Genomic DNA, 23,172 nt, shown 5'->3' with positions numbered 1-23,172 from the left:
TATCATCTATTGAATATGTAGAAGTATTTAGTATAATGAAATACCACCTTAAATGTATTCTTCCAAAGGAATATTTTTCATGAATATGTCAAAATCATGTAGGGTTTCTTTATAGATGTAATAGCAAAAGGAAATTATGATTGAAAATCCTGTGATATAAAGCAATGAAAAAAACATGGAGACATATGTTCTTCAAATGAATTTTCCACCATCACAGAGAATGTCTGACACAGAATCTAAATATAAAATATAGTCAGTATTGATAGTTTTTCTCCAGATGCTATTTGAATATGATAATTTCCTTAGATTCCATATCCAGCATATAACTTTTCATGCTCAATTAATCTCACATGGATACCTCTTATATTTCTTAAATTTCTTAGAACATGTATATATTTGTCTAATAATTTTTGTCATTGTGCTGCTTGTTTCATGTTTCAGAGTAAAATGGAACCTCCTAAATGTGTTCCATAATCACCCAAAGATTTTGGCTTAAATATCTACTCAGAAAAATTCAAGAAAAAGCAAAATATGATCAACATTTGGATGGAAAAGCCAGAGTCCACGTATAGTGATAGAACATTATAGTTCAACATGATGCATTCCTTGGACTGTAGTTGGAAAATGAATAATTCGACCCAGAATTGATCAAGAGGAGAATTGATTGATTTGAATTTGAGAAACTGTGGTGTTTTTAGTGATCTCCAATTTCTCCTTATCATATTTTAAGTAATATCAAATGACTGGTAGCCCTGGAATAGCACAGTCTTTGAAGACATGACATTATAGGTTTCCCAAAAGTCATTGAAGAAGCATATGGTAGATGTGAGTAGGATGTAATTAGTATGAAAAATAGTACTAATGGAAAAATAGTACTAATGGTAGAGGAATAGATTATAAAATGTCATAAAAGTATATAAATGTATCATTTATTTAGTGAAAAGAAAGGATAACTTATGGAAAGCCTGATGACTGCCTTGTTATCCACGTAATACTATGATATATTCATCTGTGTATATGATTATGGAAATGTATATACATATCCTGAAAAGTAGATATATAACCATATCCTAATAAATGGTGGCTGCATATTGAGTTGTGTACTATTAAATTAAATTGGCTCTAGACATTCTCCATGGAGCAGACCCCTCTGTTGCATCCTGACAGGGATCAAATCTCTCACTCTCCACCATATTTTTTTCTTTCTTTTCATGTCTATTTTATTTAGGAACATTTTGTATGGGGGTGAGTATTGATGGTGTGAGAGGTGTTTATCAGGACCCCCTCACATCTGATAGTTATCAGTGGGCCAGAGCAGCTAACCACTCACCCCCTCCCCAGGGAAGACCTATGAGGAAATAAACTAAAAGAGATTCCCAAACTAGGAAAGCTATAGGGGGGATTTTGAAGGAAGGTGTTGGGGTTCAGTTGTGACCCTAGTGGGCTGGATCCAACCCTCAGAGCCAGTAATACTGAGACAAGCCTCTCCACTCCTAAGTTCAAGTAGCTTTATCCTTCATGATGATGTTTGGTATTAGTCTTCCTCTCAGCCCCAAGATCAGTCTTCTTCCCCTCAAAGTAACAGCCCCAAATTACCACTAATAAAATAATAAAGATTTATTATGAGGATAAGGAAATTCAAGATAACAGGGTAAGGGTTATGTGTGGATTTTGAGAAAGGAGGGAACTGGGATAACTTCTCTATCAACTATGAACCCCACAATAAGAGAGCAGTTCTGGTTTCTTCTGTAGCTTGGACTCAGAAGCTGACTCTCCCTCTCCTCACAATATCCTATCCTTAACACTAGCTAACAAATAGGGGAATAACTGCAAGGAAGGGGTACAAGATGCATCAAGGAAAGGTCCCCCAAGTGCCTGCTCCCACCAGAGGCTGGTCACTATGGCCAATTATGGAGCACAACTCTCTCAGTTTCTTCTTTGTTGGCAATGAAGTCAGTAGAAAGGTTTAGCTGTTGAAATCTCCAGCTTGCCCCTGAATTTTGGGTTCAGAAGAGCTAAATTCCTGTCCAGATTCTCCCAGCCACCCACAAACACCAACCCCAAGCCCCTCCCTACCCCCCAGATTGAATGTCTTTTCAAGAGTTTTTGGCAGTTGGCTTCTCCTCAGAATCTTTACTGGAAAAAACCCCTCCTTCACTCGCCTCTCCCAAATGGAACCCCCCCAGGATTCCATGGGGCCAGGCTCAGTCCACTTCCCAGACGTGTACTTAGTGATCCTTGATTTACCCCCAATTCCACACTTACAATTTATACCTCCTACCAACATGGAGGGAAAAGCAGACGTCAAATCCTTTACCTTTAAAAGTGAGAGAATAAAGGGCTAGAAATAGAAATATTTCACCCTTGATATGTCACTATGCAATTAATTCTACACTCCATACTAATTGAGATTTTCTACTTAACAACTTCTTGTGGCTGTTTTTATCTCAACTCTAAACAACTAATTATACTTTTAATTCTTAACCATCATCTTGTAAAAGTCCTTTTCCTTTCCCCCAATCTCACTCCTCTCAGAACCTTTTCTCCACTAAACTGTACTTGGTCTTCAAAAAGAGACTGAATGACCATTTGAAGGTATAGTAGGAATTCATTTTAGGTTAAAGTTGCCCAAGATAATATGGGACTAGGAGAAAAGAGCAGAGAGAGTTTGATGATGAAGATTTATATTTTAATTACTTACACTAAAATATACTTCTTTCCTCCTGAGAAAACTATCCTAAAAAGAAACACTCAATTTCAGATTTATATTAATGAATTCTTCAGAGCTTATTAGATGCTCCAGAGACTAACTCCATGTGATAGATGATTTAACTAGGCTTGTCCTCATAGAAACTATCCTTTTTTGAAAAGCAAGTCCTCATAACTAGCAAGGAGGCTTATTTTGAGAAAGAAGGTTTTAATCCACTTCATTACCCTTTATCTTCTCCTCTAACTCCTGCTTTTTTAAGGAACAAAGATTGGATGAAAACTCTTTGTTTTAGTATGTTACTTGATATTTTCATCTCCCTAAACCAGTGGCTACTTCTTATTCACCTTTTCTGTGCTCCACATTTGGATTATCTTTCCTGGCAATGAGATGCTTTCCTAGGGTTTTCTATCTTCTGGAGAGAATTGAGCTTATAGATGGAGAAGAGGGAAATAATAAGGTTTTATTAACATATGCAGAGTTAGATCTGGAATTTTTTCAGGTAGATTTTGATTTAGAATCTACCTTTGTTATTTTGTTTCAATATCCCTTGTCTACCCTATCTGATTTCTTAGTATTTTCCTTTGGAAAATACTCTACTCAAGATTTCTCTACTGGACCTATATCTCCCATAATCAATACTGGTTCCACTGAAAATGGCATGGACTGAGTTTGGAGATGTAACTTGTGTCAATGAATGAATTTCTCTAAAGCAGGTGGGTGTTTTTAACATTGTAAAAGTATATACTTCCATGAAGTAGGGGATCAGATACTGGAGGATCCTTTTCACCGTGTGTGTGTGTGTGTGTGTGTGTGTGTGTGTGTGTGTGTGTGTGTGTGTGTAGAGAGTTAGTATGTAACAGAATGATCATCACCCTGATCATTCCTAGGTATAGGCCCAGAGAAAGGCAAACTCTGTGTACTGAGGGAGTTATTATGATAGAATCACTCAATAAAAAACAAACCAATCATACCTTATCCTAGATAACCTTCAATATGGATTTCTAGATTTCCTGGGAATCTAAGGAAGAAGTAACAAATTTGATCTTTATATTTTACTTTGAGCCCTTATTTTTCCTCTTCACAGATAATTATTAAATCTACAATTTAAAAATTCTTATTTTGTGCCAAATACTATCCTTTATTCTGGAGTTTCATAGTCCCTCCCCTGAAGGAATATGAAAACAATAGAATATGTTTATTGTTTATTGTCTAGCTTCATGTATATATAAATTTAGATTCTCATGTAAAAGGTGACATTGAAGCTAAATTTTGATAGCATCTGAGGATTTTAGGAGAAATAGATGAGGAGGGAATGCATTCTTGGCATGGAAGACAGACTGTGCAAAGATGGAAGTTGGGAGATGAATGGCATGTGTAAAGCATAGGAAGAAGTGCAATTTGCCTTAGCCATGAATTTCATGTTTTAGAGTAATATGTAATCACCCTGGGAATATTGGTTGTGAAGAATTTTAAGTAAGAAATATAGAAATAATTATTTGAGGGAGCCATTGTAATTTATTGAGCAGAAGACAGGTTCAGAATGTTCCTCTGAAACTATGACTTTGATAGTGATGTGAAGCACAGATTTGAGAGAAGAGAGAATTTAGGGATAGAAGTCAATGAAAAGAATTGGCCTCAGAATTCATGCATGTCTCTTTCTGTGCCTAGTTCAATAGCTTTGATGACATTAGGGTTAGACAGGATGAGAGACATAAAGTCCATTGATCCAATCTGTTTTCAGGAAAAAGTTTGATACTAGAAGAGATTAAAAGATATCTAGGAAACAGCTCCCTAACACCCTCTTGTCTAGGGGAAAATGAAGAATAAGATAATTCCATTATCTCATATTATAGAAGCCAGAAGAAAACCATTTCAGTCTTCTGGAAACCAAGGTTCAATGTTTTCATTTAGAACCTGTAAACTCTTCTTGTGAAGGAACTTGAAACCTTCCATGTTGAATAGTTTGAACTCTCTTTTAGGACTTTGTTTGCTTATGTCCTTAAAAAAGTAGATGTGATATACCATATATTAGATTATAATGAATTAGCTTTTCCAGTGTTCTCTTGTCCTGAAATCAATCACTTCCTCATCATTAAGAATCTGTTGAGCTTTACCAACAATAAATAATTCAGGTATTATTACCTTAGTATTGTGAGTACTTAGAAAAATAAGCAATGATAATTAAAAACTAACAGAACTTCATCAAGAAGGAATCATGCGAGGCTATTATTTCTAATTCTCAAAGTGTTACTAGGCTGGTTGATGCTGGGAATGACATGGAATATGTTAATTTTCATTCTGGAAGTTTGAAAAGTTTTTCACTTTATGTTTGTGAATATCACAAGGGGTTATGGAGGGCAATTATTCCTTGTTCTTCACACTCAGTTGTGTCTGATTTGATTCTTTGTGACCTCCTTTGTTTGTGGACTGAATCATTAAATTCTTTTGTGTAGGAAACTCCTTAAAAATCCTTTACCAGTGTAGATTTGCAGTATCTCTAAAACTTAATCTTAGAGAACTCATTGTAGTGCTAAGGTAAAATCTTATGCTCAGGGTCATACAACCAGTGTTGTATGTAGTACTACACTTTATTTTTTAATTACCTGAAAAAATACAGAATAAGTGAGATTTAGCTGAGAATTAATGGGAGAAAGTTCATGGGAGAAAGACTTCAAGATTAGCTAGTGAGTTAATTTCTAAGCTCAATATTAATGAATCACCTAAAAGTAATTAAAACTAATATAATTTTAGGCTATATTAAGTTAAATCTAGTTTCATTCATGATCAAATGAATTAAAAATATATTGAAATGTGATAATCAAGTTACATGTGGAATGTAGAGCTCAGTTCTTGACTCCTTCAATGAGGAGTTACATTTAGTTTGTGCTGCTCTATAGAATATAATAAAGATTGATGCATGGAAATACCAGAATAGTTCTTTTTTATAGTGCTGTTCAACATTGAATGTATTCATTTTAATCTAGGACATTGCTTTCAGTGGATATGTTAAATGATTCCATGTGCAGGCAGCTGTTGATGTTGAAGATTGCACTAGATAACTTTTAATGCTCTTCCCAAACTAAGTTTCTATGATTCTCTAGGTTATATCTTGACACCCCATAACTCTTGACTCCTTTATAAAGAAGCAAAGAACATGAACGAGACCAATCAGACCTGGGTGACTGAATTCTTCCTCTTGGGACTTTCTGATGACCCTCAGACTCAGCTATTGCTCTTTGCATTGTTCTTGGTAGTCTACTTGAGTACTGTGCTTGGAAACCTGCTCCTCACATCCCTAGTTCTGCTTGACTCACAGCTCCACACACCCATGTATTTTTTCCTGTGTAATTTATCTCTGACTGACCTCTGCTTCTCAACTACTACTGTTCCCCAATCTCTAATCCACATGTTGTCTAGAAGAAAATTGATTTCTTTCACAGGATGTGCAGGTCAAGTTCTTTTCTTCCTATTCTTTGGATCTACACAGTGTGTCTTATTAGGTGTGATGTCCTATGACCGGTACTTGGCAATTTGTGACCCTATGCACTATCCCCTCATCATGACATGGAAGGTATGTGGCCTTTTGGCCTTAGGTTGCTGGTTCGCTGGTTTTGTTGCATCTTTGGTGGACAGCATTTTCATACTAAGTTTACCTTACCAAGGAGACAATCAGATTGCTCATTTCTTCTGTGAGGCTCCAGCCCTTCTGGTTTTGGCATCAGCAGACACTCGCAGCACAAATATGGTCATTTTCCTCATGGGTGCAATCATCATAGTTACACCTATGTTTCTGATTCTGATTTCTTATGTATGTATCATAATATCTGTGATCAGGATGAAGACAGCCTCAGGGAGACTCAAGGCCTTCTCCACCTGTGGCTCTCATCTCACTGTGGTCATAATTTTTTATGGATCAGCAATCATCAAATACATGACACCTAAGTCTTCCAAGGATCTAGGGAAGGTCATATCTGTATTCTATGCAGTGATAAGCCCTATGCTCAATCCTCTTATATACAGTTTGAGGAACAATGATGTGAAAAGGGCATTCAGGAATGTAGTCAATAGCAGACCATTCTGCAGAATTTGATTCTCTCATCTGTCATTGAGTTTTACATTATCTCTCTTCCAATCTTTAGTCTTTAGGCCTCTAGAAAAATTGGGCTATTATGAACAGTATTAGGAGACAAAGATAAATGTTTATATTACTATTATAATTCCTGGAATGATTCCAGGTTTTATAGTTGTATACCTGTCATATATGTGAAGTGAAGTAAGAGATGTTGAAATGATCCTTCTGGAGAATAGGATGGAATCATTCTAATTTAGATGATCCCAGAAATAATTTATTTAGTATGACATTATTACAGTTTTTGAATATTTTGTACCAGACTTTTAGGGACAGAGAAAAAGATGAATAAGCATTCTTAAGAATAATAAGAGATAATCAAGGCTTTGTGAAGCTATATGGGAGCTCCACTCACATTAAACCCAAGCAGAAACTAATAATATTGATTCCTATTAACAGAAATATAATGTTCAAAATGTATAAAGTCATAGTGCCATTATACTTCCTCATTGAAAGGCTATAACTGTAGGAATGTCTTTTCTACGTGGTACAATTTTTTTGTTTATATATATGTATATGTATACACAAAATACATACACACACATATTGCTTTCAAACTCAAATGGAAATCAGGGATATTAATCCAAAAAATAAGGATCCTTGTATGCAAGTTATTGACTTAGTTTAAAAATGTAATACTAATTTTCTCAGTTATTCTCTGGGGCTTATTTGGTCATTATGATTGCACTGCATTCAGTATTTTAAAATAAATCATTTTCCTTTACATCACTTTAATCACTGGTAACTCTGTGCTTATAATCTTGGTTATGAAACTCCATATCAGTTCATATAATTCATTCTTCCTTGTTTGTTTTTAAATCTTTCATTGTACAGTAACTTTCCAATATATTAATGAATTCAATTCACTTCACCGTTTCTCAATCAATGGATATTTAGTTTGTTTCAAATTCTTTTCTACCACAAAACTGCTGATTTGAATATTTTAAATATATGGAAAATATATGATTCTTGTCATTCTTTTGATTATTTTACCCAGTCTAGGGAAGTTTGATTAGATCTCGGCATCTAATCATATGGATTTAAAAAGAAATTTGTATTAATAACTTTTATTTTTTAATCAGGTACCTTTCCCATTGTATAAATGGAGTTTTGTGCCCCAGGACTATGATCCCCCGAATTACTTTATTATTTCCCAGAATTCCTTGAATTATGTTCCCCATGTTTTGTTCTCATGTTTTGTAAATAAGTTTGCTGTTACCCTACCCTCTTGCTCTCTTCTTCCCATGCTCTTCTCCTTGCTCTCTACCTGCTTTTTGAGGGCTGGGCAACTTCTCTTTGCTGAGGCTATCTTTTCCTTTACTTCAATTTATTATTAATAAATCTTATAAAATTATAATACTTGAAGTATTTGGATATTAATTTTTAATCTTACACCAATTTATCCTTACTTCTTTCTCTCAGAAAGCTCTCAGTTAAAATGAAAAATGAAAAAGGAGGAAAGAAAAAACAGCTTAACAAAACCATCCCTCATATTGAACAAGTCTGATTTATATATAGTTTTATATATCCATAGAATTCCTGCTTTGCTAAGAATTGGAATATATCTTCTCTTATGTGCTCTTGGGAATAAAATTTTGTTATTATTATATAGCAGCATTCCATTTTGATTTCTTCTATTGCAGTTATATACTTCTAGTCACTTTGTATATTGGATTCCTGGTTCTACTCATTTCATTTTTTATCATTTCATTCAAATCTTTTCATGCTTCTCCAGATTCATCATAATTACTGTTGCTTATAGTATAATGAGATACTAATACATCATGCACTACAATTGGCTCAGTCATTTCCCAAACAATGAGCATCTCCTTTGAACTAAATTCTTTACTACTACTAAAATATCATCATAAGTAGTTGATATAATAGATCCCTTCATCATTCCCAGTCTTTGGGAAAATATATCTTTCTGAGAGTACATATCTTTGGATCTCTTGGTCCAAACCTGTAGGTGTTTCAATAAAGTTTCTCAGCCTAATTCAAAATTGTGTTCCACAAAAGTGGGTCAGATTCACAGTTTTCTGACATTGTAGTAGTGTGCTTGTCTTTATAGTCTCTATGAAATTTATGTTTTCTATATTTTCTATCTGTGATGTGAAACTTTAAAATTTATTTTGATTATGTTCCTCTTTTTATTAATGATTTGTGTTAGCATTTCACTTTATAATTTAGCACTTTATAATTCTCTTGAGGCAATTTATGCAAATGCTTTAACCATTTTGTTACTTCTTAAAGATATGAGAATTTGGAATATGTCTACTGTTACGATTAATAATGATAAAGACTGATATAATAATATAATTTAGTAGTTTAATTAAAGCCATGGCCATGTTGATAAAATCATTAGACCACACGCTGGTAAGAATTCAAAACTGCCACCCCCATCATTATTGTTACCTCTCGTCTCTTCCCGCGCCTGCTAGCCAAAGAGGGCTTACTTTCGATTCTCCTCTGCATGGTGACACAGGCATTCCCACACCCAAAGAACTGGAACCGGAAACCCATTGGACCATGGGAAATGTAGTTTGATAGTTCCCACGTGTCCATAGAAAATATATATATATATATATACTTTTAAATGGCGTCTCCCAAATTCCAATTTTACAATTCCCCCTGGGATTCGGCAAAAAAAAAGGTTGGTCTTTTTTCTTTGCTGGATCCGTAAACATAGACAACTTCTAAAATTTTAGGAATTTGGGAGATAAAAGAAATAAATGAACAAATGGATAAAACTAGCCGCATTGACAAAAAACCAATTTGGGGGCAGTCCCCTATTGGTATAACAAGTACAATCAAAACAATACATTCAACTCAATTTCCACTCCCCATAGTTCAATCAACTGCACCCCAAAGTTCAAATTTTGGTCTTCATGGTATAGTGAAGGCTTTTCAGCCATCTTCATGGTGTCTTTACCAAACAGGTTCGTAGTCTGGATTCTGGGGAGATGGCAAGATCCTTATCCTGAAATTATTCTCAAAAGAATTTAAACTTTACATTATAGATTATAAAACAGACATTTTCTTCTAAGAATTATACAATTCCCCCTGAAATTACTCCTAAAAGAGTCAAGTATATGTATATTTTAACATTATAGAAATTAAAAAAAAAAAACTTAACAGACATCCCCCTGAGGTAAATTCTAAACACACCTTCTTTCCTTGAAAAGGGTACCTCAGGTCAGCTAAGGATGAGTGGCTGAGTCATGGGGGTTATAGGAAATCAATTGGCAAAAAAAATAGAAAGAAGAAAAATTAACTTGTGAATGAAATGTAAAATGTGCAAAAAATATAAGGAAAATAAACTTATAACAGGCTTTTGAAACAAGGCCCAATGAAAAGGGATGTAAGCAGTTTGCTATTACCCACTTAGGGCCAGGACTTAAGGGAAATGTCTTTCTCTGATCTGATTTACCATCAGCTTTTCAGGGAAGTGAGCCAAATAAATAACCAATCTTAGGTGCTGGCCTAGGAATCTAAGTCGAGGGGACCCACGTCCTCTAAAGTTTTAGAAAAGACTGGGACTCCAGGACTCAAACCCCAATTTCCAAGCCCTAAAGTATTGGCATAGAACTCTGCAATCCATGCAGATCTTAGTCAGTCAAGTCTCTTTGACCTTGTGCTTTCTTAGCACTATTAACGGCTTTATGTTCCCTTCTGGAATCAGAGAGGCATTTAAATCACAGTCCTATAGGCTCAGGTATTTGCATTAAGCTTATATTGCTATAGAACAAATAAAAAAAGATTAATAATGATTATATATGTACTTCCAGTACAAGATGAGAAAAAGGAAAAATCAATTCCTCTCATAAAAAAATGTTTTAAAAATCAAAAATAGATATAGCTTAGAACTAGAAGGGTTATGTTACCCAAAAATGAGATATTCTATGAGAGAAAATGGATCTTACAAATAGTAGATTCACAATGCACATTCAAATAGAGTACCATTATTTCCAATAGCACATTTTAAAACAATAAACAATGATGTTTAAAAATCATATACTTGTTACAACTTGTAAATCTTGGCTAAGAGTTTCTCAACAAATTCTGTTATTGCTTCCATAGCAAAATCTGATGTTTAAAAAATCTTCTGGTCTAAATTATCCTCAGATAAGAATATACAGGAGCTCCTTGGCTTCCTGTTTTAAAAAAATCCTGGGCAGGAAATGCTTCTACCAATTTAAGGCAACACTGTCTCTTATAATAAAATATATAAAAGCTTTATCCTTTAAGACAACAATTCTTAAGGATTTAAAGTAAAAGTTAAAAATACCTCTTATAAAATTACAAGTTAATTCTCAAAGCATGGAAACCTTCAAGGTTCTTTACCAAGATAGAATAAATTTTAAAAGACATGTGCTCTATAAATCCAGTAGTATCAGATCAACAAGCTGGTCAAAACCTCTTACCTGTTCTAATAGATTTATTTTTCTCATTATTTGGGAGTTACAACAAAATCATAAACAGAATTAATCTAGCAGCCACAAACTTCATTAACTTAAAATAATTCAGTGCAATAGAAAAATCAATGCAATAAACAAGATTAATTTACAAAACTAATCACCAAAATACAGTAAGATACAGTCTCTTTAAAACAGAAATAAAACCCATTCAGTTCTGAGGTTTAAAAGATTGAGTTCTGCTGAGTTTAAGGGATTTTTTTTTATAATCAGTTTTTGCTCTCAATTCAAAGTTCTGAGCAGGTATGGGGGTGAATAGGCTATGCAGCCCGATAGTAATCACTAGTTCAAGGTTCAGATGCTAGGTCCACATGCGTGGGCTCGGGTTGTGGGCTCCGGGCTAGAGAAAAATTTAGGTCAGTTTTGTAGAAAATACCCACATGGAGAGCTTGTGGGGATGGGGAGTGCCTAAATTAGGTCTTTAGAGAAACACGTGGAGGGCTAGAAATAGGGAGAAAGGGGAATATACTTCCCAAATTCTTTAGCAGTAGAGCTGAAGCTGAACAGCGGTGTCAGCAAATCAGGGTGGGGATCTCTTCTCAGAAATCTCAGGATTCTGGATCCACAGAAATGGTCTGCACTGGAGAGCTTGCGGCAGGAACATGAGGCAGCAGTAAAATTGGCAAAGATCACAGGCACTGGGCACTGGCAGGAAGCGAGGTGCGGCAGGAATGGAGTCAGGAGATCAGCCTCCAGACGAAACTGGATGGGCACAGGCGTTTTTGTGTCTGCAAGGGCCACCAGGCCCGGGGCATTGAGCAAAATAATTCTCAGCCCAGAGGCAATTAAAGCCATTGTCTCTCTTCCCCATAAAACAGCCTCTAGACTGGGGAAAATCGGGAGAGGACTGGGCGAGAAAAAAGATTGCTTCTGAGACTCTGGGTCCCAGAGCCGCATGGCTTCTTCTTAGACTATCTAGAAAACTGAGAGTTCGAATTTCGACCTTCTGCTTTGCCAAATTGTTATGATTAAAAAATGATAAAGACTGATATAATAATATAAATTAGTAGTTTAATTAAAGCCATGGCCATATTGGTAAAATCATTAGACCACGTGCAGGTAAGAATTCAAAACTGCTGCCCCCGCCATTATCGTTACCTCTCGTCTCTTCCCATGCCTGTTAGCCAAAGAGGGCTTACTTTCAATTCTCCTCCTATTTAAACTGTCCTCTGCGTGGTGAAGCAGGCATTCCCACACCCAAAGAACTGGAACCGGAAACCCGTTGGACCACGGGAAATGTAGTTTGATAATTCCAATGTGTCCATAGGAAAAAAAAATATATATATGTATATATATATACTTTTAAATGGCGTCTCCCAAATTCCAATTTTACACTACTAAAAGGTGATCAATGTGATGAGATGATTTGACAACATGGTTTTTAAGGACTGATTCTAAGAATCCCAGTATATCAGTACTGGAAGAGATCTCAGAAGTTCTTTCATTCAACCTGTCCCTGAAAAGGAATCCACTGTAAAACATTTTTTATATACAATTATCTGCTTTGTTAGGCCATCAATGACAGGGAAGATGATCCTGAACATCAAAGGAAAGATTAAAAAAATTGAAAGTTATAAAACTAATGAACTAATAAATAAGAAAAGGAGTTTTATGGGAAAACCAATAAAATAGGCAAACTATTGATTAATTTTGTAAAAAAGAGAAAACCAAATTACCAGTAACAAAAATGAAAAGGGTAAAATTATAACCAATGAAACCCAATTTTATGCCAAAAACTTTGATTGTCTAAAAGAAATGGATGAGTATTTAAAGGAATATAAATTGGCCAGATTAACAGAACAGAAAGTAGAAAAAAAAATCCCATCTCAGAAAATAAAGTGAACAAGTCATCCCTAAGAAGAAAACCCTTCAAAGAAAAATTCTAATACTATCCATACTATTTGGAAAAATAGCTAAGGAATTAACGACTAAGTTCCTTTTATAACAAATATATTTTTGATACCTAAACTAAGATGAGAAAAAAACAGAGAAAAAATTTACAGACCAATATCCATAATGAACATTGATACAAAAATTTTAAACAAAATACTTACAAGGAGATTACAACACTATATCTATCACAAGGATCATGTGCCATGAATACCAGGAATGCAGGAACGTTTCAATATTAAGAAAACTATCAGCATGATAGACATTTTAATAACAAATCCATCAGAAACAATATGATTATTTAAATACATTCCGAAAAAACTACTGACAAAATATACTCATTCCTATTAAAAACATGAGAACATGGCAATAAATCAGACATTCCTCAAAATGTTTAATAGCACCTATCTAAAATCATTAGGAAGCATTATATGTAATGAGGGTAAACTAGAAACCTTCCCAATAAGAACAATAAGAAGCAAGGATACACATGACTACTATTTCTATTCTATATTTTACTAGAAGTATTAGCTATAACAATAAGAGAAGAAGACACTGAAGCAATTCTAATAAGCAAAGAGGATAAAACTATCACTCTGCAGATGATACAAAGATATACTTAAAGAAATTTATAAAATCAACTAAAAGCTGATTGAAACAATTAATAACTTTGGCAAAGCTGCAGGTTATAAAAGAAACCCACATAAATTATCAGCATTCCTTTATACTACCAATAACACCCAATGGCAAAAAATAAAAAGAGAAATTCCATTAAAATAACTGTATATAATATAGAATACCTGGTAGTCTACCTGCTAAGACAAACCCAGGAACTATATAATTACAACTATGAAACACTCCTCACAGAAATAAAATCAGATGTAAACAATTGGAAAAATATTAATTGCTCATGGGTAAGCTAAACCAATATAATAAAATGACGATACTATCTAAATTAATTTATTCAGTGCTATACCAATCAAATTACCCCCAAAATTATTTCATAGAATTAGAAAAAATAACAAAATTTATCTGCATGAACAAAAGACCTAAAATATCAAGGGAATAAATGAAAAAAAATAGAGAAACTCAAAGACCCAAGTTTTTGGAAGAAGTACTCACTATTTAACAAAAACTACTGGGAGAACTAGAAAATAGTATGGCAGAAAGTAGACATAGACTAATATCTTATGCTGTATACAAAGGTAGAAACATGGATACATGCTTTAGAAATAAAGGGTGATACCATAAACAAATCAGGGGAGCACACAATAGTTTACCTGTCAGATCTGTGGATAAGGAAAAATTTAACTTCCAAAAAAGAGAGAGAATTTTAAAGATATAAAATAGATCACCTTGACTACATTTAATTTAAAAGATGCTTCACAAACAAAATCAATGAAACCAAGATTAAAACGAAAATGACAAACTGGAAAAAATCTTTTTTTTTTAAAATAATTTTTATTTTTTAGAAAAGTTATCATGGTTACATGATTCATATTCTTACTTTCCCCTTCACCCCCTGAATTCCTCCCTGCCCATAGCCAATGCACACTTCCACTGGTTTTAACATGTGTCATTGATCAAGACTTATTTCCAAATTGTTGTGGTAGTTTCGAATCTACATCCCCAATCTAGTCCATCTCAACCCGTATGTTCAAGCAATTGCTTTTCTTCTGTGTTTCCTCTCCTGTACTTCTTCCTTTGAATGTGGGTAGCATTCTTTTCCATAAGTCCCTCAGAATTCTAATGGATCATTGCATTGCTGCTAGTACAGAAGTCCATTACATTCTATTTTACCACAGTGTATTGGTCTTTGTGTACAATGTTCTGGTTTTGCTCCTTTCACTCTGCATCAATTCCTGGAGGTCTTTCCAGTTCACATGGAATTCCTCCAGTTTATTATTTCTTTGAGCACAATAATATTCCATCACCAGCATATACCACAATTTGTTCAGCCATTCCCCAATTGAAGGGCATACCCTCGTTTTCCAGTTTTTTGCCACCACAAAAAACGTGGCTATAAATATTTTTGTACAAGTCTGTTTATCTATGATCTCTTTGGGGTACATACCCAATAATGGTATGGCTGGATCAAAGGGCAGGCATTCATTTATAGCCCTTTGAGCATAGTTCCAAATTGCCAGCATGAATGATTGGATCAGTTCACAACTCCACCAGCAATGCATCAATGTCCCAATTTTGCCACATCTCCTCCAGCATTCATTACTCTCCCCTTCTTTCATTTTAGCCAATCTGCTAGGTGTGAGGTGATACCTCAGAGTTGTTTTGATTTGCATTTCTCTAATTATTAGAGATTTAGAACACTTTCTCATGTGCTTATTGATACTTTTGATTTCGTTATCTGAAAATTGCCTATTCATGTCCCTTGCCCATTTATCAATTGGGGAATGGCTTGATTTTTTTATACAATTGGTTTAACTCCTTGTATATTTGAATAATTAGACCCTTGTCAGAGTTTTTTGTTATAAAGATTTTTTCCCAATATTTTGTTTCCCTTCTGATTTTGGTTGCATTGTTTTTGTTTGTACAAAAGCTTTTTAGTTTAATATAATCAAAACCATTTAATTTACATTTTGTAATTTTCTCTAACTCTTGCTTGGTTTTAAAATCTTCCCTTTCCCAGAGATCTGACAGGTATACTATTCTGTGTTCACTTGACTTATTTATAGTTTCCCTGTTTATATTCAAGTCATTCACCCATTCTAAATTTATCTTGGTGTAGGGTGTGAGATGTTGATCTAAACCTAATCTCTCCCATATTGTTTTCCAATTTTCCCAGTAGTTTTTGTCAAATAGTGGATTCATGTCCCAAAAGTTGGGCTCTTTAGGTTTATCATACACTGTCTTGCTGATGTCATTAACTTCAAGTCTATTCCACTGATCCTCCTTTCTATCTCTTAGCCAGTACCATATTGTTTTAATTACTGCTGCTTTATAGTATAGTTTAATATCTGGTACTGCTAGGCCCCCTTCCTTCACATTTTTTTCATTATTTCCTTTGATATTCTTGATCTTTTTGTTATTTCAAATTAAATTTGTTATAGTTTTTTCTAATGCAGTAAAGAAGTTTTTTGATAGTTTGATAGGTATGGCACTAAATAGGTAAATTAATTTGGGTATAATGGTCATTTTTATTATGTTAGCTTGTACTACCCATGAGCAATCAATGTTTTTCCAATTGTTTAGATCTAGTTTTATTTGTTTGGAAAGTGTTTTATAGTTGTTTTCATATAATTCCTGTGTTCATTTTGGTAGAGAGATTCCTAAGTATTTTATATTGTCTAGGGTGATTTTAAATGGTGTGAATTCAATCAGACATTCAATTAGTAATTCTTTTGATATATATAATGTTCTTTTGGTTCTACTCATTTCACTCTTCATTATCTCATGTACTTCTTTCCAAGTTTTAAAAAAATTATATACTACATGTTTAGTCATTCTCCAATTGACACATCTCAATTTCCAGTTCTTTGCCACCATAAAGAGAGCTACCATAAATATTTTGGAATATATAGGTTGTTCCCCCTTTCCTTAATCTCCTTGGGAAAAACATACTGCAATAATATTGCTGGGTCAAACAGTCTACATAGTTTTGTAACTCTGTGAGTGTAATTCCAAATTGCTCTCCAAAATGGTTGGATCAGCTCACAGTTCCACTGAAAAAGTATTAATGTCTTCTTTACTCTCATTTCTCTATATTTATGAACATTTAATACTCCCTAGCAATGTAGTTGGAGAAGTAGACATCACATCTCTTTAATTTCTCCTCTAAAAGGATTATCAGACTATGCTTAAAAGAGAGATATGTAACAAATAATGAAAATCTCTGGGCCATAATTCTGAGTTGAAAACTGGCTTTGTTTGTGTGTAAATACAATAAATGGTCTCATCACACCTGAACTGTGATGAAAGACATCTTCATAGTTGTTTTTATAGATTTTTGACAATTAATAACAATTATTGATAAATAAAACCCATATATACAAAGTATGCTAGCGAATAGTTGATAAATCCTAGTACAAGGTCCAAGGATTTTATTGATCTTATAACTAATATCCTCAGGCAATAACTCTTAAGGAAACTATTCAACAGAGGTAGTACTTAAGCTGAGTTTTGAAGACAGCTAGCAATTCCAAAATGTATAAGAAATGAAGAATCATTTCAGGAATGCAGGAAAGTTTGTGTAGAAGTATGAAGGCAATAAATCAAATATTACATTTAGAGAAAAGTATTTTAGTTTGTAAAAAACATAGACAGAATATACTTTGATTTGTTCTAGATGGTTTATGTAGCTCTAACTTTGAAATACTTTGGTTCTAATTTATGATTCAATCTATATTAATATAATCAGGCACACAGATCATAACATTCCTTCAATTCATATGCTTTTTAGACATAAAACTTACATTTATTTCTTTGTAAAATCAAACCTAGAAATATAGGATATGGATTTCACATATTCCTCTCATAAACTAATAATCACATTTCTCACATCATGCCAAAAATTAATTGGTCCCATACCTGGGCACTCATTCACACACATATGCAACTACCCTATTTCCTATGAGAATATGGGTATGGGAGAAAAGAGTAGATTGAGAATATGGAGTTGAAGTTTTACATTTTAATTACTTGCCCTAAAGGATACCTCTTATTTCCACATGAGAAAGAACTCTGCTGAAAATAAACACTCAATTCCAGATGTATACTAAGGAACAGAATTTAGGACTTTGGAAAGCTCCAAGGCAAGTCCTCAGAACCACCAGGGAGACTTGCTTGTTGGAAGGAAGATTTAATCCACTTCCTCTCTCTTCCCCTTTTGCTCCAACTCCTGCTTGTGGCAAGAACAAAAATTGGATGAGAAGTCTCTGCTTTGGTCTGTACCTGATATTTCCATCTCTCCAACATAGCAGGTACTTCTCATGCATCTAGTCTATGTTCCATTCTTGGAGTAGTTTTTTCTGGATATGAGATGCTTTCCTAGTGTTTTTTGTCTTCTAGGTGAGAATGCAATGATATTACATATACATGGAAAGAGAGAGAGAGAGAGAGAGAGAGAGAGAGAGAGAGAGAGAGAGAGAGAGAGAGAGAGAGAGAGAAGAGAGAGAGAGAGAAGAGAGAAAAGAGAGGGAATGAGAAGAATGAGAAAGTTGTAAGATTACTAAAAGACACAAAGTTAGTTCTGGCATTTTTTTAGTAGATTTAGATTACAATTTCCCTGTCCTATTGTTTCTATATCTCTTGTCCACTATATCTGATTTTCCAATGTACTTTGGAAATAACTCAACCCAGAAGATTTCTCTACAAAGTCCCTGTCTTCGAGAAACCTATAGTTTATCTTCTATCTCAAGAGAGAACATCGATTCATGCAAGCATATACAAAAGCTGAACAAAAATTGGAATATGATTATAGGTATTTGGGAAAGTGGACAAGCCCCTGCAGGGATCAAAAAGGGTTTCTTCTATGAGGTGGTATTTGAGCTAAAATGTGAATATATCTAGACATTCTAAAAGGTGCAAATGAGAAGAAAATGCATTTCTGGAATAAGAGACAATCTGAACAAAAGTGGGAGTAGAGAGATGAGTACTAGTTGTAAAGCTTAACAAATTTCAAGTTGGCAGAGCAATGAGTAAAAACTTTCAGAAAGTTTAGAAACTGGCTACAAACGAGAAACATAGGAATGCCTATCTGATGAGCCACTATAATTTATTGAGTAGATGGCATGATCATGCCTGTGCTTTAGGAGCATTCTTGTGTCTCTCTCTGGGACCATATCTATTGTCCTGATAGCACTGAAGACATGAGTGATGGGAAAGGTAAGTGATACTTTGTACCTTTGATAAAATGTATTTACAAGAACAAGCTTGACCCTCTGAAGATAATCAAAGGTAGTTTGTAATACCAGCAATAGGACATGTAAAGGAAATGTTTCAAGAAATGTTCATTGATCAATAGATTCATTGGGAAAGTGTTTGTTTGCTTGATGTACTTAATTCCAGAATAGGACAAACTAAAATGGATATATTGAAACCAAAAGTGAACTAAAATTTTTTCTTGATTCTGAGATCATCACTTAAATTTTATATCTCCTTTCATTTCATTCCCCATCCTTTACAATATTATTTATCTATTCTCAACTAACATTTTAAATCAAATTTGTCTGCCTCAGTTTGAAACTCACTTATCTAGACCAAAGGAAAAGTAAGAATAATAAGGAATGGATGTTGAAATGAACAAAGTGGTTAGAAGAGTCATAGCAATTCCCAGGAAGTAAGTTTTGGGGGCCTAGAGAGAACTGCCTTAGAAGATTCCTGCCACCCAAACTCACTTGTATTTGACACATTGATTTACCTTCCAATTCCTGAGGAGTTAGTGCTGGTGATGGGGGAAATAGGTCCAGTGTAAACACAACATTGATTTCTAAATTCTTGTGTCTTTCTCTAGGATCATATTTATTGCCCTGATAGCACTGAAGACATGAGTGATGGACAAGGTAGGTGACACTTTTTATCTTTAATAAAATGTATTTGCAAGAACAAGCTTGACCCTCAAGATACTAAAAGGTAGTTTAACATATCTCTAGCCTCCATATCACTAGTGAATGATGGGAAAAACACAATTATGTTATCTCATGCTAACTTATGGAAACCAGAAGAGGATCTTGCCACTATTCTGGAATTCAAATTCCTAAAATATGCAAGAAGGTTAATATTTACTGGCAATCTCCCAGCACAGTGAATGTGATCAGAACCTACTATTTCAGTCATGTGCTAGTCCTCTTACATTGCCCACCTTGCAGAACCTTAGCCTCCTCCTACTTCCCTACTACCCCAGACCTCATGGTTTCATTTAGAACCTATGACCCTTTTTTTTTCTCCCACTGTCAAGGAACTCAAAGTCTGCCATAGTGAATCCTAAGAACGTCCTTTAAGAGATTCTGATTTTTTATGCCTTTTAAAATAATAGGGGGTATAAATCATAAGGAATTGGCTCCTCTAATAGGTGACTTTCCTGAAGACACTTCTCCATTGATAGGGATCTATTGGAATTTTACCAATAAAAAGTGCCTTCAGGTATTATTAATATAATGAATTGTAAACACATACAATTTGAGTAATGTTACTTATAAACTAGTAGAGCTTCATTAAAAACAAATAATGGCAGTTTGGCTTCATTTTTATTTGTCACAGGGTTGTTAGGCTGACAGATCTGTGGAATGCAATAGCCATGTTGATCTTTATCCATAAATCTATAAAGTTTTTCATGATATTTTTGTGGATATAAACAAGGACTTGTGGAGAGTCACAATTCCTAGTGGGTAGAAGGAAGGTAGTAGTTTACAGAGTTAGAGGGGATGTTTTTTAATAGATCTTTTCCTTGATCTGATCACTTCATGTAGTGTGCATAATTCTAGGTACTACAATTTAGGAACTTAATGAGCTATAATATACTCAGAGTATAGCAGCCAGAATAGTGCAGTCAGAAAGGCTTGTGGTGATGCCATTCATTTATAGACTGATTTAAGAGTCTGGTAAAACTTAGAATGCAGTGAAAACTTCAGTTCTAGAAGGATATGATAGCTATTGTTAGGAATTTGAATGTGGAAGAACAATTAGGATTTTAATATGGAAATGAGATTAGGAAAATTTTCCTTGACTCCAGAAAACAGAACTAAGAGTAATGAGTGATAGTTTCAGAGAAGCAGATTTTTATTCATAACAAAGAAAAAGTCTCTGCCAGTTAGAATTATTCAAGTGTCAGAATGAATTGTCTTACAAGGGAGGGATTGAAATATCCTTGGATGTCTCTGAGCCCCTTTTGGAGATTTTGTAGAAAGTTACTTCTACTCAATTGTGCATTGGACTAAATGAGCTTTGAGGTTCCACCCCATTCTGACAAGCTTTGAAGTCAGATGTTTGCTCAGCACAATTCTCTTTATATCCCTAGAGAAAAGAAAAGTTCAGGGTTTGCTTTCTCCTCAGTCCATCATTTTTGATCCTATGGAGAACTGAATATGAACAAGGTATGGTCATGCTGATAATATGAATAAATGGGGAGGGAAGATGTTGACTAAAATATTAACTCCTAGACATGTTTCCTATATATTCCTCATCTTATTTACTTCTGCTTTTTGTAATTTGGCAAGATTAAGTTATCAAACCTCATTAAGCTATGATAGTTAGGGATAAAACTTGATTGAATTATTTTAAACTATAGGATATTTGTGAAGAAAGGTTATATATTATTTTAAAAAACTCATGAATAATACTACTTTTAGCAGAATATTGCCAAATTGAGCTTTGGGGGTAGGTGCTATGAATAGCAGAATTCCCTTTTATTATTAGTGTGCCAGATTCTTTAATCCATCTCTTCTCTTAAGGCAGTTAAATATGGTCTCAACAGTTCCAAGTTTGTCTATTTTACAAACTCATTTCATCTTTCATGATTTCTCCCTTAATAACTTTTCCCTAGACCATTTAATTTGGTATTATCATCAATTGCATTGGTGGTATTTGCTATTCAAGTAGGTCCTCAATCATAAATATGAATTATAACACATAAGAAGTGAATTATATCTGGGACAGTAAGGTAGCTTAGTAGATTGAGAGGGAGTCCTAGAGACAGGAGGTCTGTCTTCAAATATGTCTTCGGATTTGGCCTCAGACACTTCCTAGCTATGTCACTCTGGGCAATTAATTAATTCTTATTTCACAGCCCTTATGGGTTTTCTACATAGGAATCAATTAGAAGGAAGTAAGAGTTTTAAAAAAAATGAATTTTGTCCTATGCAATTAAAAAAAACACTGAAAAATAAAAATAATATTGTACTTAGTATTTAGTTACTTATAATAAATTTTATGATAAAATATTATATTTTTTAACCAAAAAACAATAGGGTTATGCTTAAATTCTTACAAAATCATTTTAAATATAGTATTTATATGTACATATGCATATATGTATATATAAATTAAGTATTGTGATAATAACTATTACAAATAATAAATCTTTGCAACATGTTAAAATCAAATAACAAATTATCCTGTCTTTTGAATTCTAGTGCAGGAGAAAGTGAAGATTGAATTAGAAGAGTATGAGGAAGAAGACATATGTTTGGGGAACGTTTGAAGGAATTTTCTTGGAATTTTTAAGCTATTTAGATATTGTTTTAACTTTCTGCCTAATTTTGTTTCAAAATGTCATGAATTTCATTTTCCTAGATATGAAGAAAATACCTTTATTCTTCGTGTTTGTTGGACATGAGTTTGGGCCAGAAATGGAATTAGGAATGAGAGATAGATGTAAAGAATGGATGAGAGAGGGAGAAAGAGAAAGAGAAAGAAGAAAGAAGAGAAGGAAAAAGGTAAGGAAGACATAAATAGAGAGAGAGAGAAAGAGAGTAAAAGGGAGGACAGAGAGAGCAAGATCCTTTGGATAACTGGAAAGGAGTTTTATTAGATGATAAAGAAAAAAGGACTTCCTGAGAACATGTGCTCATTATTTGTAAGCAAAGCTTCTTGCATTGAAATTCACTGATATGTGAGTGAAATTCAGAAGTAAAGATTGAACTATGGAATTTTAATGAGGTTCAAAAGGAAATCTCATGAAGAAATGAGTCCCTTCCTTGGTTATCAGGTTGTGTTTTTGACCCAACACTTTGCTTATTATTTTGAATGAGTGACAGGAAGGATATCATTGTAGTTGTGGGAAAAGAAGAGAGAAAAATCACATAGATATTTGTTTTTATGAGGTATTTGTCAGCTAGATATTTTATCTCTAGAAAATGCTTATAATTGCCTTTGTATACACCTTAGAAATTCAAAAGTATTTTAATATTCATAATTTCATTACATCAGGAAAATTCTATAGTACATGTTTTTTTTTATTTTTTTATTTTTTTATTTTTATTTATTTATTTATTTATTTATTTATTTATTTATTT

The 23,172-nt window shown here is 34.0% G+C and overlaps 1 protein-coding gene across 1 annotated transcript; it reads left to right on the top strand.

Moving 5' to 3' along the window:
* Positions 1-5,864: 5,864 nt before the first annotated feature.
* On the top strand, positions 5,865-6,800 carry LOC123235356 (olfactory receptor 2D2-like). Its single transcript, XM_044661468.1, has one exon. The coding sequence runs from the start codon at positions 5,865-5,867 to the stop codon at positions 6,798-6,800; it is 936 nt and encodes a 311-aa protein (XP_044517403.1).
* Positions 6,801-23,172: the final 16,372 nt, after the last annotated feature.

This window comes from Gracilinanus agilis, chromosome 2 (assembly GCF_016433145.1).
Source record: "Gracilinanus agilis isolate LMUSP501 chromosome 2, AgileGrace, whole genome shotgun sequence".
NCBI classification, from domain to species: domain Eukaryota; kingdom Metazoa; phylum Chordata; class Mammalia; order Didelphimorphia; family Didelphidae; genus Gracilinanus; species Gracilinanus agilis.
Note: the sequence above shows the minus strand (reverse complement) of the source record. Positions and strands in the feature narration are given on the sequence as shown.